This window comes from Zonotrichia albicollis, chromosome 9, assembly GCF_047830755.1.
Source record: "Zonotrichia albicollis isolate bZonAlb1 chromosome 9, bZonAlb1.hap1, whole genome shotgun sequence".
NCBI classification, from domain to species: domain Eukaryota; kingdom Metazoa; phylum Chordata; class Aves; order Passeriformes; family Passerellidae; genus Zonotrichia; species Zonotrichia albicollis.
The window spans coordinates 19,515,688-19,543,370 of record NC_133827.1 but is presented as its reverse complement, the minus strand read 5'-3'; the positions used below and the strand labels follow the sequence as shown (position 1 = coordinate 19,543,370).

General features: G+C 43.2%; 1 protein-coding gene across 3 annotated transcripts in view; it reads left to right on the top strand.

The window, feature by feature from the left end:
- Nucleotides 1–17,818, top strand: part of PIK3CB (phosphatidylinositol-4,5-bisphosphate 3-kinase catalytic subunit beta) — a 90,574-nt gene extending 72,756 nt beyond the window's left edge. For all 3 annotated transcript variants that reach the window (XM_074546799.1, XM_074546798.1, XM_074546800.1), the window contains 11 exons: nt 900–1,021; nt 1,895–2,038; nt 3,250–3,349; nt 5,558–5,736; nt 6,379–6,488; nt 6,783–6,861; nt 12,269–12,436; nt 12,860–12,983; nt 14,013–14,158; nt 15,592–15,724; nt 16,201–17,818. In XM_074546799.1, the coding sequence (XP_074402900.1) occupies nt 900–1,021; nt 1,895–2,038; nt 3,250–3,349; nt 5,558–5,736; nt 6,379–6,488; nt 6,783–6,861; nt 12,269–12,436; nt 12,860–12,983; nt 14,013–14,158; nt 15,592–15,724; nt 16,201–16,338 (1,443 nt within the window). In that variant the 3' untranslated portion in view covers nt 16,339–17,818. The remainder of the gene's footprint in view (nt 1–899; nt 1,022–1,894; nt 2,039–3,249; nt 3,350–5,557; nt 5,737–6,378; nt 6,489–6,782; nt 6,862–12,268; nt 12,437–12,859; nt 12,984–14,012; nt 14,159–15,591; nt 15,725–16,200) is intronic.
- Nucleotides 17,819–27,683: the final 9,865 nt, after the last annotated feature.

Below are 27,683 nucleotides of genomic sequence, written 5' to 3'. Positions count from 1 at the left end.
ATCAGGAGAAAAACAAGATCTTCTTAATTATTCAGCTTTTATGAGTTGCTATTGAAATACAAAATAACCTCTATTATCTAATTTGTAGGGAATGGGGTTATTATCATGACTTGTTCCTACAGAAAGAAACATCTTGTGCTGTTGATACACTGAATTTATACTAATATGCATTTATATTAATGTGCATTAAAGTGTTTATTTGTATCTATATGCACTGTTTCAGTGATACAACTCAATACATATTGCTCTCAGCAGGTAACTGTGAGCTTCATAACAATGCAATAAAATCAGATTATTTTGTGAGGCATCTAAATGTTGTTCTCTTTGGTAGTCCAAAGTTATGCATCACTGTATTCTGTAATTTTTTCCCAGCACATTATTGCATCAGTCTAGAGATTCTTAATACCCAACCTGACTAATTTTTTTCCAATTTAAGCTCATTAATATTCACAGTGAATGTTCAGAAAGGCTCCATCAGTTGAGGTCATCAAATGTTTTTGCTAAAGAAAGATTTCTCACAAAAAACCCTTTTATTAAATCCTTAGTAAAAAACTTTCACTGTTATCAAAATGGTTATATATTTATGAGAGCACTTTCAATAAAAATAAGAGGTTTTGTGTGTCTGTTGTTAAACCACACATACCAGGTTTTACCTAATTTTCGTTTACTGTGCGTTGTGTCTACATGTGAAGAAATGGGGTTTTCAGACTAAAAATAATCTGCATCATTTGAAAGAGTAAGAAACATAATCAAAAGTGAGCTCAGTTACCCCAAATGATTTCTCTCCTTTTTACACCCCCCATCCCATGGCAGCTGGTCACCATCTTCTGTTCATGTGAGTGCCTTTATGAGCAGTGAGACCCACCTGTGTCCTTACCTGTCACCTTTTTTTTGAACAGCTCCAGGCCCTCCTGCAGATCTGGCCCAAGCTGCTGCCCAGGGAGGCTTTGGAGCTGCTGGATTTCAACTACCCTGACCAGTATGTCAGGGAATATGCAGTGGGCTGTTTGAGGCAGATGAGGTAGGTGAGGCTCTCTGGGGTACCAAACCTCATTCTTCTTGCTCACAGGACAAAAGAAGCCCAAGAGGAAGGAGGTGAACACACTGCCTGCCATGAATAGGTGGCCAAATAAAGCAGTCTGATTTCTGGGTAGGCTCACTGGTGGCTAAATAAAACCACCTTCTTCTGACACCTCATAGGGAATTATGATTATTTCCTGTGTTGCAAGAGAACACCAGTGCCCCTTTGTCCCAGAGAGGACTGGGTGTTCATCCCTTTCTTGGGCAAGGGGACTGAGAAACTCTGAGAGTTTTAATAACAAAGGGAGAAATATTCCTGGAGTCAAGTACTGTAACACCTGGCACCCAGCCACTTCCACTCTGCTGTACCATTTAATAGGAATGGGAGCTGCAGCATGCAATAAATAATCAGAGAATTACTGATTTGGTTTTGATTCACAGAGTTCTTCATTCTCTGCAGTTCTTCCATTCTTGCATTTCATTTGCTTTCCTCTGTAACCTAGGGCTGGACTTGTGTAACGTTATCATTACTGCACATTTCCTGTCCTTGAATTCTGAATTCTCTGTGGTGAATAGTTTAGTGAGTAATTTCTAATGGTCAAGGATAGACATTTGGGGTAAAAAAAAATAAATTATTTTGACTTCTTTCAAATCCAAACAAGGAATTTGGCTGCTTAGAATTCTATCCTAAGAATGCATCTGGAATTACTTCCATCTGGAAGTTGCACTAAGGTGTGTGATGGAAAAATAGGGAGACTCTCTTGGTATTGAACCAAATCCTGTAATTCTTTTGTTGGTCATATGCACCTGAATTTCTGAAATACCACTAATCTAGCTACCCTCTTACTAACTGCTTTTATGTACCTCATTCTAGTGATGAAGAGCTCTCTCAGTATCTTCTCCAACTTGTGCAAGTCCTCAAGTATGAGCCTTTTCTGGATTGTGCACTCTCCAGGTTTCTCCTGGAAAGAGCACTGGGCAATCGGAGAATAGGACAGATGTTGTTCTGGCACCTGAGGTAGGAGATTTTCCCTTTCATCTCTCTGAAACTATTGAGCTGATTGGGCTTTCAAATATGATTTCTTGAGGATTTTTCTGAATGAGCCATTATCATAATGCCCACAACTCCATTTATTTATTTTTGGCATCTATGGATCAGACCTCTCATTAAAAATAAATTAGAGTGGTCTGTAATCTACCCTTGGATGAAACAAATCCAAACTGCATTCAGCTCTGACTACCTGATGAGTTAGGTTTGTAAATACCCCTGGTGTTTGTTTTGGCTGTGGGTGCAGTAAAAGCACAATATTTATACTTCACAGTTGGGAAAAATTATTACTGTTGCAAGTCTAACAGAAAGTAAAAGCTGTTCTGTGTATTCTTGCTACTTTTGATGAGCAGTTTCATGAATGGCAAAATCCTTTTAGAATGGACTGGAATAGGCTGGATAGGTTGATTAATTAATTTTAATATTTCTAGGTAAAAAGAGCGAGTGTTACATTAAATTGTTTTGGAGGATAATTGGCTCTGATACAAAGTTCAGTGGTTTGTTTCAAAGTGTTCTCCTTCAGGCAAATTGGGCTTTTCCCTTACAAAGGTTGGAGAATGTGTGGTTTAAAGTCAGCCCTTCAGTGACTTCTCAGAGCTGCTCTGAATAAAGGGGGTCCTGAAGCAGGTATTCAATCGCCACCTCATGGCATGAGCCCTGCTGCCCCCAGAGCTGGGCTGGAAACAAGGATCCTGCATCCAAACTGGCCTATCCTCCTTGTCTCCAGCACAGAGGGCTTCTAGCATCTCCTAGGAAGTACAGGGAGATAGAATACAAGTAAATAAAGGTAGTATAGAAAGTCATCTTACCCCCTAAAGAGTTGCAGCTGTGTTAATTATTCAAGATTAGGAGCAGGCCTGACTATAACAGGCCACAGCTGTAGCTGATAATAAGAAGAGTGTTATAAAAGAGTGGATTGGTTGGTTGAGGGGAACTGCAGTCAGTTGGCTGCTGTGAGAAGAAGAGAGGCAGTGCTTAGAGGAGGTGCCTACGAGAAACATCAAAGAGACATGAAACTCTAGCAGTATGGAACCTTAGCAATATAATGACAATAAGGAAACCTGGCTGGTTTCAGCTACATGACCATGAGGTGTTTTACTGTTTGTTCCGGGTGTTTGAGTGGCTGGGAGGCTGCAGTTGTGTGGGTGCTGAGCTCTGCTGAGCAGTTTTTCCCCCGGCAGGTCGGAGGTTCACATCCCGGCGGTGTCGGTGCAGTTTGGGCTCATCTTGGAGGCTTACTGCAGGGGCAGCGTGGCTCACATGAAGGTGCTGGCTAAACAGGTAGGGATTGCCTTTCCTTTTCCTGTCATCCTGACCCAGCCAAGCCTGGAACTCTCATCCTTACTCCATTGCTCCTGGGGGATATTGGCTGCCTTGCCAAAGTTGGGCAGTGTGGAGGAGAAGGAGGCATGAGTGAGACAGGCCTGATGATGGAGCAGCCTCCATGGCACAGAAGGCAGCCAGGGCTGTGGGGCCTCAGGGAGCTGGTTTTACAGAGCTCTAAGACCTGTGAGACACTTTCAGCACTATCTGTGTATTCTGGACACAAGAAACTCTGGATTAACTGAACAAGAGCTTCTGTGCATTTCAAGTTTTTCTCCCTGTAAGGGTAGCTGCTTCTACATTTTACCTAGATTACTTCAGTGCTACTTCCTGCAGTTTTTGCTTTTGTGAAAAGGTGTTGCAAATTATCCAAATACTCTTTTTAGTCTTAATATAGGTCTTTCACACACACAAAAAGAGAACAAAGGAGAGATATGTTTGCTTTTAAATACCCTAATAAATACTAGAGGTTTGCTTTTGAAAGCGCTAATAATTATATCACCAGATCATTAAGGAACACTCACAAATCATGTTTGAAGTCTCTAATGTGGTTTTAGTGAGTTAATTTAGATTGTGATCTTAAAAATATTTGAAAATACATCCCTCTTTGGAGTTAAAGTATCTACAGTATCAGGCCTCAGAGATCCACACAGTGGATGAGTAACTGATGGTGGTGTTTGTCTGCATTGAAACTGCTTTAGGAGCATTTGGAACAGGGATGTTCTGTTGTGCTCTTTATTGCTGCAGCTCACAGGACATGGAAAAGACCATCTCTTCCATGTGTGCTCGTTAGCATTGTCAAAATCATAAAAAGAGTAGGTGGTGAAATGCTTTAAGCAATAGATGTAAGGTCAGTAAAGTTTTTGTGCACTTTACAGGAAGCAAATGTCAGTACAATCAAAGAAGGGGCAAAAATATTCCCAACTGTGCAAACACGGAAGAAATTCAAAGTAGAAATACTTCAAAAAGTTCCTGTTTGTACAACACAGGTTCCATTTTGTTCCCTTGTCACTGATGTTTGTACAGCTCCTAGAATAGTGGAAAAGCAGAGCCCTTTTGGTTTTGACAGATGGCTGACCTGGCAGCTCTCCACTGCCCAGTTTTATAATCAAACTCCATACAATTTCCACAGCATCCTGCCTGGCAGGGTTCAGGCTGTGGGAGGGGTGAGTTTTGACTCAGCACCTTGTAAGGCAGCCTGAAGCTTCCTTGTATAGAAAAGAGCTTTCATAATTGTTACATTGCTGCTGTTTGCTACACAGAATCTGTGTATTGCTCAGCGTCTTACTGGTGCAAGCACAGCTGGTTGTTAGAAAAGCTGTTTGGTCAAAAAGTTGCTTAGATGTATTTGTTGTATGTTGTATTAAGTTGTATTTGCTGTATGTGCTATCTAGGTTTGTCATAGGGCTTTGCTCTGTCAGTGTTACACATTTACATCACCAATTTCCTCAGAGATTTTGGAACAGTAAAAAACTTCGCAAAACAGAAGGGAGAGGAGGAGTTTAGCCCAGCTATATTATTGCAAATAATTGCCTTGACTTTTTACACACTTCTAAGGTAAAAACTTAGCTTAGTTGAGATGCTAGGATTTTAAACACCTTAGCCAATTAAAGCTTTTGTGTTCTGCCTGACTTCAGCAGGATTTTAATGACACGCATTTAGGACTTTGTTCTGTGAAAATTGTCTGCAAGTGGTCACATGGCCATTCCTTGCTGGATGCAACTTAATGTGAACAGTGAGGTATCTGCATCCACAGCTCATCTCCAGCAATGTCTGAGTTTGTTAGAGTAGGAAATAATCAGTATTTCTGTTACTTCTGTATGTCTGGGGGGCACCTATGTTATGTGCTTTGTTGAAATAGGGAACTAAAAATTGTACTTTGAAGAAGGAATTTGTGTTAATGTGTCATACATTAAAATGCCTCATTCATTTTTTTGGAAGTGTTAAGTCATGCTTTTAAAAGTGACTCAAAGCTTAGGAGCTTTCATCTCATCATTATGAAAATGGTATTTCTGAAACATGTGCAACTTAATTTGCATCCATTATTTCCATTTTTTAAAAGTTGTAGAATTACTTAATACTTGGTTTTGTTATGAAATAGGATTTCACATTATCTTAGATCTCAAATCAAAGCAGTAACTCTTGATAATAAAACATCTCTTTCAGGTGGAAGCCCTCAATAAAATGAAGACTTTAAATAGTCTAATTAAGCTGAATGCCATGAAGCAAAGCAAAGCAAAAGGCAAAGATGCAATGCATACGTGTTTGAAACAAAATGCTTACAGAGAAGCACTTTCTGACCTCCAGTCTCCTCTGAACCCTTCTGTTATACTCTCAGAGCTGCAGTAAGTAGAGAATGAGCACAATTTCACCATAACTTTGCCTGGAAACAGTAAAGCAGGAAAACATTTGTGTCTCAACTTCTCTGGCAGCACTGTTCAGCTGTGCTGCCACAGGGAACTTGTCCTGTAGTGACAGAAGCTCTGCTGGGCATCTTCTGAGGTTAAGGCATCAGTTAAATTAGAAGACTTTTGTGATCCATGAAAAGTAATACTGTCTTATGAAACATAATACTGTCTTAGTCAACATATTTAAATGTAAGCCTGAAAGTGAATTTGACTGCAATCTTGACTTCTGTTTTTAACAATAAGCACAAAGGCCACTAAAGCTTTCCACAACACCTAAATATAAAGTCTAAAAATTCATGGGGAAGGATATAAAGAAAACTATTTTTTCTGAAAATGAGGGTGCTTGATTTAAGAAGTAGAGATACATTCATCAGTCAATATCAAATACATTCCACATGTAACAAATGCGTTCATAGCTTGGTGAGTGCTCATGACATAGCAGCAGAATGAAAGCAGACAGAGCATTTAAGTACTTCCAGACTGGAAGTCTACCTGTTCTCTTATGTTCTGAACCATGTTTAGATCTTTTCAGGTGAATTATTCCTATTTGACTAAGACTTCTGTCATGTTTTCTTCCAGTGTTGAGAAGTGTAGATATATGGATTCTAAAATGAAGCCTCTCTGGATAGTGTACAACAACAAAATGTTTGGAGGAGATCTTGTAGGGATCATCTTTAAAAATGGTGATGGTAAGCAATGCTAGAAACTTTAAATTTTTCCTTTTCCACTGGCATGTTTGCACTTGAGTTATTTGGTATTATTCTGTATTACCATCATGTAAACATGGTTTGCTCTGACATCAGTAAACAAATCAAGCATCTTCTGACTGAGTTTCAAAGCATGGACCCTGCCAGTTAGGATGTAATTATGATTAATACCACTTTAACCCTTAGGCTGAGTATTTTTAGATGCCTTTTTCTGAAGGCCTTGGGGGCTGCAGGAAGTGTGAGGAGCTGAGGCAGTGGTGTCACCTCTCGTTGCAGATCTCCGGCAGGACATGCTGACGCTGCAGATCCTGCGCCTGATGGACATTCTGTGGAAAGAGGCTGGCCTGGACCTCCGGTAAGGAGCTCCTCAGGGCTGCTGGCTTTGAGAAATAAAGCTTTCCTGCTTTTAGCACCTTCCCCACTGTCCTTTTTCTGCATATCTATCAGGCTTCCCAGAGCTCCCAGCTGTCATGGCCAAGGTGAGCAGGCTGTGGGAAGTGCTACCTCCGCTCCTTCCTGCTGGGAGCAGAGCTCCCATTGCTGCTCACACCAGCACTTACAGCCCCTGGGAACATCTGCAACTCTGAAGTCACTTTCTCTTGTTGCATTTTTCCAGCCAGAAATATCTTTGTATCTTCCAAAGTCTCTTGCAAAGTAGCTTTCTTGCTTTTGTGTCCTTGCTAGGGTAAACGTGATTTCTTTGAATGAATACTGGAGTATTCCTAAGAGCAGAAGTATCAGTCAGTGCTGAGTGTTGTCACACAACCCTCTAGTACATGGGAAGCGTTTCCACCCAAATTTATGAACCAGTTTTAGGTAACATAATTCCCAAATTCTAATTGCACTTTAGGAAAGTGGTCCTAAGGAAGATACTGGGTATATTATTAGAAACCTTTGTTAGCCATAAATTAAATTTTGTATGCCTGTTTCAAGAGCTGTTATCCTCTCTGTTTAAGTTTTGTTTACAAGTCTTGAAGTACTTATATTTAAATATTGCCTGAAGTACTTAATTTAGAGTCTTGGAGCTCTTTTAAAATTTTTGTGGTTCAAGTATAGTAATGGGAACTATATAAGGCACGTAACATCAGCACAGGTAAGTAAAATTATCAACTTGTTGCTTAGAACGCTTCAGGAAAGGTGGAAATGTGAATTACAAATTGTTTCTGAAAAGATGTACTTGTGATGAGATGGTTGAGTGTGTGTGAAGTTGAACACTGACTTGAAGAAACCTTAGGTCATTTATGTCATTATAAATTGACTTTGAGGAGGCTGATCCAGCATTTGGGGGCAAGGACAGCCTCTGGCAGCTGTGGAATCCCAGATGAGGCATTCCTCAGTAGCTGCCTTCCCAGAAGCTGTTTGTGCTTCCAGCCTGGGCCACACACCATGCCTAGCAAACAGGAATAGTGATGAGAGTCATCAAATATGCTTTTCCTGACTAAGCCTTTTTTTTTAAACACAACAAAGGAAAACAAAAATGTAGCTCTGATGTCCAAGATTTTTCTTAAAACTCTGCGAAGAAAAAAAAGCAGAAAAGGGGAAGTTCCTAGTGAGAATTGAAGTTCTATATTTGGCCTCTTCAATTTGTTTGCTTAACTGGGAGCATCTTCCTTCCATTCATCCTGTCATAGTTACCATTATGAAATAAAATCCTGGGATTGAGGCAGGGTTACAGTTCAGTGTCTGTCAAATGGCCTTCCTTGAGAACAGAATTGGCCAAAACAGCACTCAGAACACCCAGAGCATGAGGGCACAGCCAGCAGGGTGAGGCTTTGGCATCTCTGTGTTTATAGCCTGCGTCTCTCTCAAAAAGAGACAGCTCCAGAATCCATGAGCCAGCAGTGGTGGAATGAGTTCTTTGCCATGTTTGTGAGTCAGGAGTCAGTGGTTACTTTTTGCTTGGGTGAGAAGCATGGTCTCAGGTGAAAAAGTAGTGTCAAAGAGGCACTTTCCTGAAAAATACAGTGCCACATGCCCATACCAAGGAGTGCAGTCCTTGCTTGTTGCCCTGTATCATCCTTAGTTTCCCTGAAGTTGTTTCTAATTTTGGATGCACTATGGATTTTGCACTTTTCAACTTTTTTCCACTGTGAAGAATCTGGTAACTCCATCCAAGTAAAAGCAGGGCTTCAGCCATGCCAGCAGTGTCAGAGCAGCTCTGGCTGCTGCTGTTCCCCATCAGTGATGTTTTGCCACAAGCAGATTGTCCAGCTTCCATGAGGCATGGGTCAGATGGCAGCCAGGGCACCACTGAGCTGGGGACAGCATCAGTTCTCTTCTAATTGCACTGCAGTGCACACTCAGTTCTCTAGCAGTGATTGAAAATGAAACCTAAGCTCAGTCTGTGTCTAAAGCAGGCACAATATTCCTGGTGGCATTTCTCAGCTCTAGAGAGAAATCCCAAATACGTATTGATTTTGAGAGCTGAAGGAGGAGAAATGTTTGCTTGTTTGTTTAACTGCCAACTGATTTGTCTTGTGGGTGACAAACAGGGCAGGGGGCGTATCAGAGGGGACACTTGTGAGCAGGAGGATGGCACCATGTGCTCCTCTAAGTCCTTCATCCTGGGCTCTCCCTGTGTGGGCACAGTGAGGAGAGCCTGGGGTGTAGGGTGGATCTGCTTCCCAGAACAGGACCAGCACCAAGACAAACACTGACACTTAGAGCATTCTGCCTTTGTCTACCTCAAACATCATCCAAGTAGCAGAGAGAAATGAACAAAGCAAAAAGTATATTTTTTAGTTAATCCCCAGGCCTTAATTTCTAAGACAAACTTGTACCTGAACACTGACCTATTACAAATACATGTCACAGCAGAGGAGCACAACATCTGTCTTCCCAAGGATGCTGTGGGGTCTGTAGTGCTGCACCTCTCAGGAAAACCCTTGGGTCAGAAAGTGTTTGAGCTGTTTTAGCTCTGATACAGCATCAAATTGTGTTAGTGGAGAAACAAGTAAAGCAACAGCAACAGAAAATGATGAATTTGAGGAGTTTGATCTATGCCAAGTTGCCTTTGCTGTGGTAAATTGTCATAAAAGTATTTAATACTTGGTTACTTTTTGACCAGATGCAGGACATTCTCCAAAACACTTTTTTGTTCAGCCTGGATATAGTAGGCTCTCATTTTTGTCTCCTTTACATGTGTGAGATCTGAGGTTACATGGCTGTGTATGAGTGAAATCAGAGTTCGCACACATACTGGAAAATATTTGTTACAACTCTTTAACGTGTCATCATTTTTAAACTATTAGACCTGAAGTTACAGAGAACGTGTTGATAAATCACCAGTATTTTGTGTGTGTTTGGAAGGGCACTGGTTTGGTGAATTAAACACTTGAAATAAAGAACAGTTTTAAATGAGTGAAGAGAATTTTCTGTCCTAGCCAGGATTTCAGTATTGATCTGTCCATGGCTTTTGCTGGCTTTAAAAAGCAGGGAGCATATCCTGCTGACAGATGCTGAAGTCAGAAAGACCAGGATGAGATGGAAAGGGCCCAGAGGATTTGTCCCTAACTTGACTCCTGTCAAACTGTCTCTCTGACAAGGATGTTTTTTCCTGCAGTTGTAAGCACACAGCCCTCCAGGGGCTGCAGCTTTCATCATTGCCTGCTTTTGAAGGGGAAGTTGTTGGCCGCGTGCCCGGCTCAGCCCGAGCGCGCTGCCTTGGGTGCCATGGGAGGAGGCCAGGCTGCACTTTAACCTGGCCAGCTTGGGCTGCCATTTGTGCTGTGCTGATAAGGATGGGCAGAGCTTCCCCGTGCCCAGGGGCAGTCCCAGCCACCCTCCTGCTCCTGGAGAGCCCTGCTCTGGGAACAGGGCTGGGGCTGGGCAGGGCTCAGAACAGAAACGGGAAGAACGCTCCGAGCCTGCTCTTCTGCTGTTGTTTTGAAGTTGAGTCCTATTGAAATACCCTGTTGAATGTGGTTTTCAGTGCACTTCGTTGCCAGTAGGGAAGAATCCCTGTCTATATCATTACTGTTTCTGATGCCTTAGGATTTTAGCTTTCATATTTTTCACATCCTGTACTGCATTAGTGCACAACTCTGAACTCCATACAGAGTGAGAGTTACTGTTCTTCACATTTTGGTCAGACAAAACAATCCCTGTGGGCCTGAAGCTCAAGGACACTTTACTGTCTCAGGCCCTGAAAGTACAAACAAAAGTGAATTGGGGGCAGCAAACTGGGGATAAATGACTTCATTAGCTGAAGCTGTAACTGGAGAATTAACCCCTGATATGTAAATGGGCCAAACTTATAATTGTCTGAAAAACTCTCAACATTGCCCAGCTTGGGTGTAGCCCCTGGGAGGCTGTGACTGCCCAAGGTGTGGCTGTTGAAGGCCTTCAATAAATACCCACTTTGTTCTCTAAATCTTGTCCAGCCTCTGCTCTAGGCAGCCCCTCCAAGGCATCACTACTTTCACCACTCCAATTGTGTTATCCCTTTGGTGGAGAGCTGCTCAGTTCCCTGATAGCTGTAAGGCAAAAATGTTGTGTTTAATTTTGTAAGGAATTTTATTTATTTTTCTTCCATGGCTTGGGATAATCGACTGTGTCAGTTAAGAGATGTGGTTATGCTTTGTAGCTATTAAGTTTAATATCTTATCTTAAACTTTATATATATATATAAATATATATAGTTTTATATAGAAATACTAATGACAGCTTCACCAGCAGTGAAGCTTTATATATATATATATATTTATGTGTATGTATGTATGTACCTTTAGACATCAATTTTCATGATCAATTTTAATTTGAAAATTGATCAAATTTTCACATCAATTTTCATGTCCTGCAGTTGTTTTACACAGCTCTCTAAGTCAGTGAGTGCTGGTCTATACCTTGTGTGCCACAGTGTAGGTTTTTGTTGGTATTCATTCTCTTACCCATGGACCATGACCACAATTGAGATCATATCCTTGGCCTGAGCTGCCTGGCACAAGAGCAGACATCTCAATTTGTGATGCATTGCCTTTGAAAAGTTTGCTGTAAGTTTACCTTGCAAATGCTGAGCTCCCATCTCAGAATGGGATGGGATGGCAATGGGATGTTGCCATTCTGTTCAGCATTTAAAGCATCTGAAGGGAGGAAATGTATTGGGAAAAGATACACTTAGCTATTTATACACACCTCTCCTTGATTTTTGTCCTGAATTGTGTCTCACTGTAATGCACTGATATGGTAAGAGGTATTTTCAGTGGTCACTGTGTGTGAATGCACAGGTGTGTTCTGAGATACCGAGCCAGTTAAGAGATGTATTCCTGTTTTCCATTGGATTTCTGTGCTTCAGTTTAGCATGAGCTGGAAAACATTCTCTATGTTAAGATTCAGAAGGATTTCTAGCATTTTCATTTGAAGTAGGAAGATGATGGAAAAGGATAAGATCCTCTTTTGCATTTCCAGCAAGAATTTATGGGTAATGAACTGGAGCAGGTCAGGGTCTGTCCAGGCAGGAATTCACAAATGCAAGCACAGGGCTCCCTCTGTGGCTCATCCTGGGAAGTTACAAGAAACTGGGTTCCAGTAAAAAGGAAAAATTAGGCTTTTTAAAGTGTCTTTATTCTTTGCATCTATATACAAAATGGAAAAATGAACTTTTTAAATGTATTGCTGGTCTTTAACCTTTACAAACAATTCCTATATATTGCCCCTTGAGAGTTTACTGTTCACATGAGCATTCAGCCATCTCCAAACACTGAATACCCTAAAGAAGCATTTTGCTGGTTTAGGTTCTGACATGACTCTGTGTTTCCTTGCAGGATATTGCCCTATGGCTGCTTGGCAACTGGAGATCACTCTGGCCTCATTGAGGCTGTTTCTAGCTCAGAAACCATTGCTGACATTCAGTTAAACAGCAGCAACGTTGCTGCAGCTGCTGCCTTCAACAAGGACGCGCTCTTGAACTGGCTCAAGGAATACAATTTAGGGTAATTTCTACACTCATTCTCTCAGCAATACTATAAGCTGCAAAATTCCTCTGAAATTTCTCTTTCAGTCTGGAGGAATGTGTGGTTTCTGGCTAGTTGTTTTTCTAGCATGTCAAATTCTGCCTGAGATTCATGGTAGCCTTGGGCCTGGCATTTGCAGCATTTTGGCTGTGTGCTGTTGAGTAGGTTATATTAAATTTGGCAGCACAAACAAACCCAAGGAAACTACATGGGTCTCAAGCCTTGATGTTGTCTTCCATACTGCTTGTTCTCCACAGCTACCTTTACAATATTTTTTTTCTCAAGTAATTCTGGTTTTGTAGCATCTAAATGGACTTCTAGTTTAAACAAGTAAAATCTTTTCTGAGGCCAAAGCATGAATTCCATCAGTGTGCACTAATACAATTTTCTCTGTGCTTGCAGAGAGGACTTGGATCGAGCCATTGAAGAATTTACTCTGTCTTGTGCTGGCTACTGTGTAGCTACATATGTGCTGGGAATTGGTGACAGACACAGTGACAATATCATGGTCAGGAAAAATGGGCAGGTAAGAACACCTTCTTTAGACCTTGGTGTGCAAGAGTTCTCTCCAGAATTTGTAATTTCTTTGGTGCCATGATGAAAGGAAAGGCGCACATGGGTAGAACTGATGTCTGTGGCTCACTGAGGGTTGGAGAGAGCTTCAAGGAAAGGAAATGTAATGCTGGGGGAAGGACAGAGCACAGCCTGGTCCATCAGCAATTCTGTATGGAGAGAGGCTGTTCTGCAGAGCTTTTACAGAACATCCAAGAGGCCTTATAGTGGTTAAGATTAATTGAATAAAAGTGATCTTAGGGTATCTTGCAAAAGACCACCCTTAAAAATCCATGAGGTGCATTTTGGAGCAGTGTGGTTTCCCTGAAGTGAGTCTGTGCAGCTCAGCCCTGCAGAAATGCTGAGTGTGGAACCCAGCACCAGCACAATGCTGTGTACTCAGAACCTGGGGGAGCTTCTAGACATCTGCTTTCTTAATTGTTACCCTGCAATTTAACTTGTCTGATTTAATTGACATTATTCTTCTAGAAAATCAGCAAGGGTTATAAAATTGAGAGCTTTACAGACGTTTGCAGTACTCTTTTAAAGTTTGTACTTCCTGGAATGCCCTTAACCTCAGTTCTAACATGGGGAGCTGCCACAGGGTCCTTCAGACTAACAACTCTGCTCCTTTTGCCCCTCCTTGTGTGGGAAGGCCTTGGATGTGATGATGTTGATCCTTGTGGGCTCATCCTTGGGCTCATTTTTGTCTGATGCTGCCACCAAGCTGCTTCTCTGTGGCAGCAGCAGCTTAAACCTGAGAGAATCTTTTGCTGCAGTGGTCACTCAAAGGTGTATGGATGTTATTACTGACTTTAAATCTTGAAGTGGTTTAGAACCAAATTCTCCCAAAAGGTTGAAACCACAGGTTTTGGAGAGTCATGTTAGGAGTTAACTGTTCTTGATACCTGCATCCTGTAGAGATATTGGAAAAGTGACACATTTCACTGGAAAGATTATTTTTCACTTGTTTTTTGTTTTGTTTTGGTTTGTTTTTTTTTAGCTCTTTCACATAGATTTTGGGCATATTCTTGGAAACTTCAAGTCCAAGTTTGGAATTAAAAGGGAACGGGTACCTTTCATACTCACCTATGATTTCATTCACGTTATTCAACAAGGAAAAACAGGGAACACTGAAAAATTTGGTCGGTGAGTGTTAACTTTGATCTATTTGTAATTGAGATAACTTCCAGCATAGCAGAACTTACCTGGGGTTGGTTTGCTCATTTGCACTTGTGTGGAAGTGTTGCCAACATTCATTTACAGAGCTATCTACTGCTCTCCCTGAGCTGGAATGCCCACAGATGACTTCAGAAGCAGAAGCTGCAGCTCTGCAGCAGATCTCCCACAGCAGGAGTGGCAGGTTCTGCTGGGCTCAGCTCTGCCTGCAGCAGCTCTGGGCTCCAGGCAGGGCTGCCAGGCTGTTGTTCAAACACTGCCTTGGGAAGAGGCTCCCTCCCACCCTTCCTGTCCATCAGGGCATGTTCATTGTGCTGCCCCATGCTGGCCCTGCTTGGCCATGAGGAGCCACGTGCTCCTGATCCACCAGCCCGGGAAGCTGGCTCAGTTTTGACCACAGAAGGAATTAGAAATGGCAGAGATTAGAAGGGATTGCAATAGAACTTTGGCTTTTCCACTGTAGCTCACCCTATAGGATCATCAGGGCATTTCACCTAACAAATTCTCAGGGACGTGGGACCATTTTGCTTCTGAAGAGCAGCTGGTGGTGTTTTGTACTGAGGGCTCGCTGGGGAGACGTGGCATGTGTCTGTGTGTCCTGGTTCAGGTCAAATTTGGGAGAGAACCCCCAAAGGGGCCCCTCTAGAAAAGCAGATTCAATCAGGCTCTTCCCCCAACTGGTCCGGGAGAAAATACCTCCTTGGAGAAGAGTGGAAAAACCCTGTTTATTAAACAATAAAACCTAAACAATATTAAACAGTAAAACCCCTTGCTGCTCCAAAAGAGATGGCAAACTGAGGCAGTCCCTCCCCGGGTTGCAGCTCAGCTCACTCAGGCTCTGTCAGTCCTTCAGTGCTGGCAATGCTGCAGGCCAGGCCCGGCCCGGTGGCCACAGGTGCAGCTGCCGGTGCTGCCCTGGGTGTTCATCCAGAGCAGGTTAGACAGGGCCAGAGAAAAGGGAAAAACCCCACAGTCCAGGGACCTTCTCTGCCTCAGCTAGCTAAACTAACTAAAGCAAAGGAGAGCTCTGTCCTGCTGTCTGTCCATCCACAGACAGCACAGTGCAGGAGCAGGAATGTGGAGGAGTGAGTGCAGTGTCTGAAAACAAACTGAGCTTCTTCTCTGCCCCCTTCACTCTTGGAACAAGTCCTAAAGGTGCAAAACTTATTCAGCATAAACAGAACGAGACTATTAGGGTTAAAAGCATCATATAGTCAACCCAGGACACTGTGGGAATGCACAAACAGGTTCTGCAGGCATCTCTGTCTCTCTGTGCTTTGTCCCACAGTGTGTGTTTGTCAGACAGATCCCAGATTGCAGATAAGAGTTAACAGATGAACAGCTAGCAGTTGCAGCCCTTTGCAGTGTGTGACTGGCCTGTTGTGCTCCCTCCCTGTGCCCAGGTTCCGGCAGTACTGTGAGGAAGCCTACCTGATCCTGCGCAAGCACGGCAACCTATTTATTACCCTCTTTGCACTGATGCTGACTGCAGGGCTGCCAGAGCTCACCTCTGTCAAGGACATCCAGTATCTCAAGGTACAGTAAGTGCTACAGCTCAGCAGGACTCAGCATTTTTCCAGGATGTGATTTTTTTGATTCCGAGATTAATACATTTTCATTGTTTTTCGTTTCTGTAAAGATTTCCACACAGCCCTTGAAGATTTCTTTTTCAGCTCTATAGGACAAGGTCTGTAGTCAGGCCTAGTGCTCAGAGAATGAGTTCAGGATCTGTGCATCTTAAATGGAGTCATCTCAGGGGTATTTTACATCTTGGCTCATGCACAAGCATAGACCTGAAAAGGTGAAAATTATTTGCTTCATTCTCTTTCAGTTTTATCTTTAAACCCAGGAAGATTTATTATTTCACCCAATTGATGTATTGCTCAATGAGTAGTAAGCAGAAAAAGTGTCAGAGGAGAGCAAAACACACTGTGGCTTGTGTTGAAAGGTGAAGGAGCCTTTCACTGTACATTTTAAAATTCCTAACAGTCCTTGTTTCCCTGTTGCCTTAGGACTCCCTGGCCTTAGGGAAGAGCGAGGAAGAAGCACTAAAACAGTTCAAGCAAAAGTTTGATGAAGCTCTGCGGGAAAGTTGGACTACTAAAGTGAACTGGATGGCTCACACTGTCAGAAAGGATTACAGATCCTAGGAGATGCTAGCATTTGCACTAAGCTGAAGGTTACCTTGATAAGTGTTTGTAAAGGGTTTCTGTGGTGTGGACCAATCAAACTTCAGGAAGCACTGGGACAATGCTCTCAGGCACAGGGTGGTTCCTGGGGAGCCCCACACAGGGCCAGCAGTTGGACTCTGATCCTGATGGGTCCCTTCCAGCTCAGCACATTCTGTGATTCTATGAAATGATCCAAACCAAGAAAGGAAACGACAGTGAAAACAAATGGACTGAAATAATTCCTGAGTCTTTTGCACTCTGCTTCTGAATGCTTGATTCCAAGACTGTCTCTACAGTTAGTGAACATCCTGGATAATCAGTTCCTGCTGACTTTGCACGCTGAGAGCTACTAGGCATTTTTAAAAATTCTTTGGTACTTCATGGAGGTGTAAATATTTGTTTTTATACGTTAGGGTAATGTGCTCTAACATATCCTCAGCAGGTTTGAAGACCTCTGGCAGAACTGTTCTTCATTTAAAGTTAGGACTTGAAGAGGAAATTTTTTTTTATATCCTAATCTGGCTAAAAATGAGTGTATTGTGTATATTTTTCATATGACCTCTGCCCTACTGGCACAGATGCATTAATTCTACTGTAAATAGCAACCATGGTATCACTGTACTGCAGGGAGCTGCTTCGTGTCTGTGCTGCTGCTGAAGGAAGGGTGGGGGAGCCCTGGCAGATGTGATGCAGCATCCAGATGTTCAGGGTTGCACAGCTCTGTTCCTCTGACTGAACACACAAAAGAAGCCCTTCAGAAGGAGGAAGGTGAGGCCAATTCCAAACGTGCCTGAGAATCCCTCGTTGGTTACAGTCTCCCACTCAGCCTCTGGGCTTTGCCTTCAGCTCCCAGAGAGGCACAGTTTGGTTTGGTTCCAGCAGGAAGCTCCTTCCAGCCTTACACTGAAATTCCCATCTCAGATCAGTCCTTCCCTGTGAAATGTACTGACCTATGTAAGGGACGTTCTCATGAAATAAACAACACAAAGTGATTTTTAAAGCATACATACCAAAAACCCCAACTGGTTGGAGAAGCAAGAGTTGATGGGGAAAGATCATTCCACAGAACACCAATGCAGTCACTGATCTTCTCTCTCTATTTATTAAAAGCTTGCAGGAATGTTGCTTTACTGAGATATATATGTTGAAGATGGTTGCTGAAGAAACTGGATTTGTTTTAATTTATTTAGTGAGGTACCAGGCTTTTAGGTGCTTACATGGAGAGCAAATTTGTTATGTGCAATAGGGGACTGCTGGTTAAAAGATGTAACAAACTGTTCCTGGACATCAGCAAGAGAGGTTTAACTACTGCCTGTTCTCCAAGGAACACTGGTAGCTCTTGATTCTTGTGGACATTTGAAAGAGATTAAACATATATATTTACTTTTTGACTAAACAGTTGTTCTGCATAGAAATGTTGGATGATGTATGAATTTAATTAAAGTAGGTTTTACTTTGTTGAGAGTGTTTTGCTTTTGTTGCTTTGGGGTTTCTGTGTTTATTTTAAAGGTTAAGAACTTACCTGGAGTCAGTTCTGTGTAGGGCATTGATTCTCTTCTCCTCACCCTATAGATTATCTCTCTGAAAAGACTTCTAGAATATTCTAAAAGTAGCAAGTGTTATATGGGTTGGTTTTGTTGGGTTTAGGGCTGTTTTTTAATATACAGCATAGTAGCATTCAAAGTGTGCCATGTCCTTTTTAAAATTATTACTATTTCTACAGCAGATAGCAAGAAAGCTAAAAAGAAACTGCAGTGCAGGTGACAGCTCTGAAAAAAGTAATGGTATCTTCAGGTAATATCTTCAGGTAATTCACAGCAGGTGACTGTGCATAAGGAGGGGTTCCTGGACACGTGGGACAGAGCATTTGGACGTTTCTGAGCTTGCTGAGGGAGACATCAGCCTTTCAGGACTGTGAGGTGAAGTTGGCAAGTGCCCCTTGGCTGCCTGGGGCTGGTGTGGATGGGCTCTGGCAGGAGGGAGCACTGTGGCATCTCCATTTCCTTTATTTCCCTAGCTCCAAGGGCAGCTGGGTCCCACCTCAAGCTCCCCTCTGTGCCTCAGGCTCCTCTCTGCTCCCCTCTGTTCCCCTCTGTGCCTCTGCAGGTGCAGGAGCACCTTCCCTGCCTCCAGCACCACCAGGGCACTGCACTGAGCCCAGAGGGGATTTTGGATGCCACTTCAATGCAGGTTATAAAAGTACCTGAGATGGTGAGACAATCCCATTGCCTCTGTTCCTTGGGGAGTGTTGAGAGGTGATTAGGAAATGCTGCTTCTGCTCAGTGTTTGTGTTGGTTAATAGCCCTTCAATGGCTGTGTTGTGTTTGCTTGTCTTTACCTTCTCTATGTTTACTCTTTTATTAATTAATTACAAGAATGGAATAAGAAAGAGCTGAGTTAAATGGTCTATTTTTGTGTTTGGCAGCAAAGACAATGAAGTGTTTTCCTCTTGTGAATTATCTTCAAATAGCTGAGAAGAGATCCCATCCCACAGCAGTGCTTCCCAGGCTGACCTCTCAGGGCTGAACTGTCCGGTTTATCTCGGCTGTTTGAGGGGCCTGAAAAGGCCCGGGGTGGCCTTGGGGCAGCCCGCGTATCGAAGGACGAGAAGAGGCTTCAGTTCTTCTTTCGGTTTTTATGTTTATTAATTGTTTATCTAAAAGATGTTCTTTCAGCCGAACAAAGATCTGCTCAGCAGTCAGCCATGGGCACACTGTCTCTCTCCCGGGCAGCCACGTATCTTTATACCCACTGTTACGTATACAATATTTATCATTTTTCCCCAATACCATCTATTCTTATAACTCGGTGTACTCTCAGTAATAACCAATCCAAAGGTGCCACCGTGGCCAAAGAAGATGGAGGAGAAGAGGAAGAAGAAGGAGGGCAGGACACACCCCAATTCCTCCATCTTACTCCTCTAAACCCCCCTGTACATAAATCCTAAACCCTGTTTCTCACCCTCTAATTAGCTAATCTTTTCACCCTTCACCCCGGTCAGGCCCTCTTATCTTCATAAAGGTGTCGTCTCCCGTGTAGGGTCAAAGTCCTGCCACCAGACACTTCTGGCAACATTCCAGGACTCCCGAGCCCCCCAAGGTGGTCTCGGAGGCTCAGCATCTCAGGACTGAAATCTTGAGATCCGACACTGAACCTGCAGGAAGCAGCATTTACCAGGTCATCAAGGCTGATTTTGTGATACCTTCACGTTAAGTTTTGAGCAGAGTTCTGGTGTGCTGAATTGTATTAGTAAAAAAATCACCACTTTCCCTGGTTTTCATCATATTTGCTACAGCCTGTGGCATACAGACTTTCATTCAGGAAACAAACAAATAAATAAATGAACTGCTTTGTGAAAACTCAAAGGAGACTTTGACACTGTTTGTCATCCAAGAGAAGTCTGGATTTTGGCACATCAGTCCATTGATTGTTTCTGTACTTTCCTCACAATATCCAGCTCTAATACTAAATTGGTAAGTTAATTTGGGCTGATTTGGAACATATTATTTTAGATCAGTTTCTGAATTCACAAGACATCAAATGGTTAGATTATAATAAGAGAATTTAAAGAGTTTGTGTTGAATCTTTAGTTCACATGGTCTCGTGTTAATTACCTTTCTTTGTATATGTCCACTGGAAAAATGACTTTTCCTTCTCAAGGCCTTCATTGTATCTGACAGAGGGGAAAGCTGCCTGGGCTGCTTTAAAAACCACAGCTGAAATTAGGTATATGCAGTGTGTAAATGATCTTTATGTGTTCTGGTTCATTACTGACTGCATGATTACTTGATGGGTTTGCTTTCTACCTTGAATCTTTTATTTTGTGACAGATGGTGACAACTGCTGCTTTCACACTCCTGCTTGTCCTGTCTTGGATTTCCAGGGAAGGAGCTCCCATGGATTTGCCCCTCGGCTGTGGAGCTGCTTCCTTTCCCTCTCGTGCTTGTATTGGTTGTTTTGGCAGTGGGGTGTTGGTTGTCAGTCACTCACATTCCAGCAGATGCCTTGGACAGAGCCCATTCCTGTATTTCATAAAAAAGAGTCCAGTATTCTTCTTTAATCTCCCAGAGCTATTGAAATCAGATAATTAAATAGTAGAGGCTCTTAATAATTGCTATGTCAGGCTATATTGTAGCTTTATTCTGTAGGATGGTTTCAAGCCTACATCTTTTAAATGTGTAATCAGTATTTCTATTATTATTCTTTCACAATATAGTGTATTAGTGTAATTATGTGTCGAAACCAGCTTTAAAATCTAAGCCTGAAATCCTCTGCTAAGATGTAATAATTTTTAAAATTACTTTCAGTCTGTCACCTTGTTCTTCCTCAGGTGATTGCCTGGAGAAGTCTCCTCTGGATTGCTTGATGGTGAGGAGTGGGGTTGAATTTATATTTCTTAAAGTAATGGTATGGCTTACAAAGTAATGGTATGGCTTACAAAGTAATGGTATGGTTTACTCTTGGGAGAGCTGTAAGGGGTCCCAGTTTAGGCACAGCAGTCCCAAAGAAATGTGAAAGGTTAATTCTGGTTTGCCAGGCCCTGGTTGGCTTTTGAAAATGACAATCAAGCACCATGGAAATGTGGGTTTGGAGGGATTAAGGCCCCTGTAGCACAAGGGTGTTGGTAAGATCTCATTTCTGGCTTTAGAAGTCTGCATTTGGGCAGGAAGTCTGGGCAGAAAGGAGGAACCTGTCAGTGCTTCATTCCAGTTTGTGAGTCCTGCCTAAGGCTTTCTCCTACATGGAATTCCTAATGGGAGCTTTCAGCAGCTCAGTCTGGTTTCTGAAATGATCTCTGTACTCTTGCATGAGGAGCATTGAGTGTCAGACATTCCACAAGCACAGAATGCTGTATATGTGGCTCTGAACTACTCCTGCTGAAACCCTTTTCCTGGGGGGCTGGAAACAAAACACAAGAATAGATGTCATAGCCCAGTCCAAGTATTCCCTAGGGATAGGAAAAAAATCTGGATTCCAGTCACCTTACCAGACATTCATTTGAACAAAAATGGAACAGCTCCAAAAGAGGAATGGGAAGGACAGAAAGTCCTTTTCCCTATGGACTTGTTACTTTGGAATTTAGGAAAAGGAGAGATGAAATGAAGGTCCAAACATCCCAGCCTGTGTTCTTCTGCTTGGCTAAATAAAAGAACTCTTAATGGCTGTGGGAGACTAAGTCTGTTTAGCCTGTTGCCTACCTAAGAGCAAGGAATTAATCCTGCATATAGATGGGAGGAAAAGGTGCATGCTGCTAGACTTGGGTCCATCTGTTCCTAAGGCTCCTTACACCCCTCACCTCTGCTTGGGAATTCCACAGTGGCAAAGTCTTGGTACACCTGGAGCTTAATGCCACCCAGCCCTGCCCCAGAGCCTTGGCCTGGTGCCTGCAGCTGTACTACACTGTTTAAAGAATTGCTTAAAAATACAGGTCAGGCTTTAAGAGCTCAAAGAAGGCTTAAATACTTTGTGAGTTGTGATTGTTGTTGCTCCTTCTAAGGCAAGGTGCAGGATCACAAGTGAGATAGCAAGTTTGGAAATTCTAGGAGGGAATTGGGATGTGAGCTGCAATCCTTGTGGCCAGGCCAGCTTTTAGAAGCCCTTCCCCCATAAAGTTGCTTCTCAGAGGTAGTTAATTTAGAAATAAAGCTTTTAATATTCCAGACCACAAATAACATTGAAGCAAACAAAGGCATTGCAAGTGGCTCTGCATGTATTCATCACGCTCACCCATTTGCAGCCCAATGGGATAATCTTTGTTTCCTTGAGAGGAGAATGAAGGCTCTGGAGAATATCTCTGAAACAATTCCCTATCCTTAACAGCTGAGAAATGTTTAAGTTACAGCTCTGTTTCATGGGTTTGTGCTGGTTAAATGAGTGATGGGTACAGACTGAACTGCGGGGTGGCTGCACAGAGCTGTCATCCCGACGGATCCAGCTTTGGGTGTGGGATGTGCTCAGGGCCCCAGAGCTTCCATGCCAGGATCTGTCAGAACTCAGTGCATCCCTCTGGGTGCCCAGAGCTGCCAGGACCCTGCCAGGGGGCTCAGAGACCCTGGCACACAGCCCAGAACACCTGTGGGGTTGATTATGACCTGTGGAGCAAATTACAGCTTTGTATGAGGACCTGAAAGCCACAGAAGTTTAAATAATGTAATAATAAAATTATCACCAGGTCAAGGGGTAGATTTTGGGATTTTAGAATGGGGGTTGTGGGGACAAGATGGAGGGACTTGGGTGTGTCCAGCCTTTCTTCTTCTTCTCTGCCTCCACATTCTGCTATAGTGCTGGCACTTTGGGATTGGGTTAGAGTAGAAGCTCACTGTCTAATATAGGTGATAGGGATTGGAAAGTAATTGCAAACATGTTATCTGTAGTTTGTAGTATAAAGAGAGAACACTGCCCCGGGGGCAGGCAGAGTGCCTGGGATTGTCCTGCTGAGCGAACCTCGGCTGGACAGGAGAAACATTTTATAGATAAGATTTAATAAACAACTTTAAGAATGAAAACTGAAGAACTCCAGCTCGTTCTTCAGACACGTGGGCCGAAACGGAGACTTTTCACACATCTTGGGGCTGCAATTAACAACAAAACTCCGGAGAGGGATCTGTCATCCCGATGGGTTTGGGATGCTCTCAGGGCCCGCAGAGCCTCCATGCCCATCATCCCGATGGATCCAGCGCTGGGTTTGGGATGCCCTCAGGGCCCCGGAGCCTCCATGCCGCTCAGCAGGGCAGGGCAGCGCTGTCGTAGTGGTCCAGCAGGCTGTGTGCGATGAAGGCGCGCTGCGAGTGCAGGGTGCCGCAGGGCCGGCAGAGCAGGATCTCGCAGCTCGGGCACATCCTCCCGGAGCGCCGCGGGGCCCCGAGCTGCGGCAGCGGGCACGGCTCCTCCTGCGGCCGCCGGCAGCCCCTCCTGTGCCAGCACCGCCGCGTGTCCTCCGCCAGTGGGCTCCGTCCCTGCGGGCTGCGAGGGCACACACACAGGTGACACTCAGCCCGTGCATGGATTCGGGCAACAGAAGGATTCATGAGTTCAGAAATCATTATATTTATCAACCCTGCCAGAACCTGTGCCTGTGATATCCTATGAGTGGGTGCTGTGTGTGGCCACCTGGAAAAGCAGCAAAAAGGAGAGTCTGGCTCTGGGCTGTGGTGGCAGTGACAAGCTGATAGTTTTAGAGCATAGAATTATTGAAGGATTATTAACAAGAATTATGAATAATTATGGACAGAATTATTGAATGATTATGAACAAAACCATAAAAGAGTGGCATCCGCTACGGGTAGGAGCTGATGCCTACCTGTACTAACGGGGCAGGAGCTTCAATGTGCAACTCTTCTGTGCATGATTGTGGTACGAGCCTCGTGTGTTTGCATGAAGACAAACTCCACAGAGCTCTGTGTCTGACCCTGTGCTCCCCAAAACCACCACAAAGGTTCTTGTCCCACTTGTGTGCACCAGCAATGCACACCTGTCGCAGACATCCTTTCACTAAAAATCCTTTCTTTAGGATTTTCCCTCCTGGGAAGCTGATGCCCCAGAAAAAGAATGTAAACAATGGTTGTCTGCTGCTGTGGAATGCAACAGGTGCACCTGTGATTGGCCCATCTTGGATGTTTACAATTAATGGCCAATCGAGGACTGAGCTCTCTCGGACAGAGTTGGAGACAGCTCCTTTGATATCATTCTTTCTTTTCTATTCTTAGCTTAGCCAGCCTTCTGAGGAACTTTTCCTTCTATTTCTTTTTAGTATAGTTATAATGTAGTATATATATCATAAAATAATAAATCAAGCCTTCTGATCATAGAATCAACATTCTGGTCTCTTCCCTCACCTGCAAACCCTTGTGACCACGGTCACACACACCAATGGGGCCAGTGTAGCCAGCACTGGCCAGTGTTGCACTGGCCTCGGCCAGAGAGGGAAGAGCTGAAAGGAAAGCTCTCCTGATCAAATTATAGACCCTTCTGTGCTACCTACACCGTCCCTGGCAGAGCCCATGAATCAAGGCTGCCTGCAGAGATGATCTGGTTTGGCTGCACCGCTGTGAAAGCTCCGTAAGCCCCGATGGCTCAAATGCATTTCAAGCCCACTGCCATGCGGTGTGTCTGCAGGAGTAGATCCAGTGAAGTCTGAAGGCTGACTCTCTCTCAATAACATGGGAGTACCATGGGAGCTTACTAGATTACTGCTCACTTTTAATTTTTTTTTCTTTTAGCTCAAACTGGGGAAAATCCATATTTATCATAAGGATGAATGTTCAGAAAACAAACTTCTACTGTTTCAATTATATTTGTCTGGCCTCCTGAATGTGCTCTTCAGTGAAATTATGAAGAGCAGGCAACATTTCACAGCAGTAATTCACTTCTTGGATGTTTGACTATGTTTCCAGTCCAGTTCCTCAGCAGAAAAATCCCAAAACCAAGCCCTTGGTATTCATTGTGCTGCAATTAGATCAGAGGGAAAAATCTGGCTCTCAGGTTCATTTCTTGCTAGTGTATTTTAATCTTCTGTGGAGCCTGCAACCAGCTGCTGTGGCTTTCAAGGCTAATGCAGTTAGCTGAGTAATTGTGGAGACTTGCGTGCACTTCCTGCTAAGACGGTAATTTCAGGATAATTACCAAAGACAGACTCCTTTTAGGAGATCTGTAGGGAAAACAGCACTTGGATGAGAAAAGACACTTTTTGGAAACCTCTCCTTGATCTTAGCATACACTCAGTATACTTCATGTTAAGGAAGAAAAATACCAGGGAGAAAGAGCCAAGAAAAGAATTTCAAATCCCATTAGAATGATTATGATAACTCAAAACCTATACATTCACAAAGCAGTAAGCTCTGAGTAATTTTTGCCTTTGCTTAAAAGAATGAATTGTTATTATTTGTTTGTCATTTTTTTTCATTTCTCTTTTTCTCCTTTTAACTGGAAAGAGTAAGTATAAAGGCACTATTGCAGGAACACAGGCATTAATTAGGAATTTTCAGAAATTTGGTGTCATTACCTTTGTTGAACAGTGATTTTTGCTGCTGCCCATGCATTGACATTTTCCATTGCACCCCGGAGTTACCGCTCTGGTGCAACAACATAATTTTTTATGCTTTTTTTAAAGTTACTGCTGGAAACAGTGGGGTTGTCCCAGTGGCAGTGCTAGTGTGTCTACCTGGAGAAACAGAGATGCTGCCCCTGCTAATCTCTTGCTCAAGGCATGGGGAAATGGATATTACATAAACACCCAGACACACAAGACTTGGAGAAGTTAATTTCATCTCTAATGCTGCCAGAGACCTAACAGTTTTTAGCTCAAGTTGTTCAATTAGCCTCTGTTTCCTTGCTTGTGAAATGGTTAATCCAATGGAGGTGACAAGGTGTCTGTGGCTCTTCCAAAGCTGCTCTGGAAATACTCTCAAAATTTCTTGCTTGAAAATGTATGCAAAATATAATCTTGGATGTACTTACCATTTATTTTTGGGAGACGCAGAGAAGAGGCTCAGTCGAGAAAATCTCTTCTTGAAGAGCCGCTCTCGCTTTTTCCGGCCGTGCTTCCCCTCTCCTGCGCTTTCTTCTGTCAGTTCCTTCTTTCCTTTGTGCCATGTCGTTTTATCTGTCATACCAGCAGCACCTGCAAGCAGAAGTCTGAGTGTGAAAACCTCTGCTTTGCTGGGTTGTACCTGGTGAAGTCTGGATCTGCTGCTCTGCAGACCTGAGAGGGTCCTGGGCAGGAGCTCAGTGGAGATCACTGTTGCTTCCCATCAGATGGAGCAAATACCTGCTCTGAAAAATCCTGCAGGCGCCAAGTGACTCTGGATAGCCTTGCTCTGTTCCAGATAATTATGGAAAGTAGGCTTGGACATTAAATAGAATGAATATTTCTCTCTGCATGCTCTCTTTGATGACCGAGGAGTTCCTTACACCGAGGGCAGAGGCGGGTCGAAGAACAGGAGCCAGGGAAACAGCTCAGTGCAGGGACCAGGAGCAGTGAAACAAATGGGAGATGGAACAAACGCTGCCAGGCAAAAAACAGACCCCTGAAAAGACGAAGAACCAACAGGGGACTTTAGTTAAGGCTTGGAAATTGTTTCCTTTTTCTTTTGATAAAGCAGTTGATTAGCCCGCATTTCCGCGTTGCAATGCTTTGTCTCCAAGAATTATCCCTTTGGCCTCTCTGATCAAATTAGTGCCTCTGCTCCACATTTCATATTTGGTAATTGCATTAACTTTTGGTTGCTTGGCTTGGAGGGTCATGCTCCCCCCCTCCTCTGTCTGCTGTCTTGTTCCTGCCTGCTACAAGTATTTCCCACAAATCTTCTAAATCAAACCACACAAAGCTCGTAGGCTTAAAAAGAAAATTGGCAACCATATTTAACTTTTCTTCTTTTACTCTTCTTCTCCTTCTTCCTCAGCCCCTCACAGATTTTTAAGCAGAGTTCCCTGTACCCACTTTTTACCACAGGGACACACACAGGCAGGAGGGACTGAGCCTCACTGTGCAAAGGCTTGGCAGGATCACAGCTGCAAAGTTTTCAAAATTATCCATTAATTCACATTAACAAGGAATGTAAATCCCTTGAAGGAGCACAGAGCATCACACCTTGCTACTCAGGCTTGGTAATGAGCCACCCAGGGTTTTAAGAGAGCCCAGGTAAGCTGGACTTAGATCTCTCAGAGAAATGGCAGAAAAGACAATTTATGAGAGAAATTACAAAGGCTTCACGGACCTGTAAAAGGAAATCATAACTACAGCACTAATTTGCTGTGAAGGAATGAATAGAAGTTGTGAGTGAAAGAAAATTACACACCCCACAAATTTGTCACAAAACCTCAACCCCACAGACTTGAGGTTTTAATTTGTGACAAAATAATCTGCAAATGCAAGGCCCATTGTAGGCAAGCAGGGGTGCTGAGGTGAAGCTCTGCAGAACAGAACATCTGTAATAAAGGCACAGCTGGGCAGGCACCATCATTACTGCTGAGAGGTGAGCTGCAAGGGCTGGGTCATTCACTGCCAATCCCACTTTGCCAAAAAGTCAAGAGAAGAAAACAAGCCAATTAAAATAAACATGTAGAACTTGGTGACAAATGAGTGAAGATACTTAGAACAGATATTTTCTTGATCCTTTCAGGCAATAGTTTCTGAAAAATTGTACTTTGCACATGTATAGCGTTTCATTTCTCTTTTAAAGATGAATTTGTCTGACTATGCTGTTTCCAGTGTCATAAGTTTTGATGATTTAGGGGGAATTCCTCCTACATTTTGTTTAAGTGCATTGCCAGATCAGAAGATGTGAAAATGCAGCATTTGAATGATTGATTTATTTGCCTTGCTT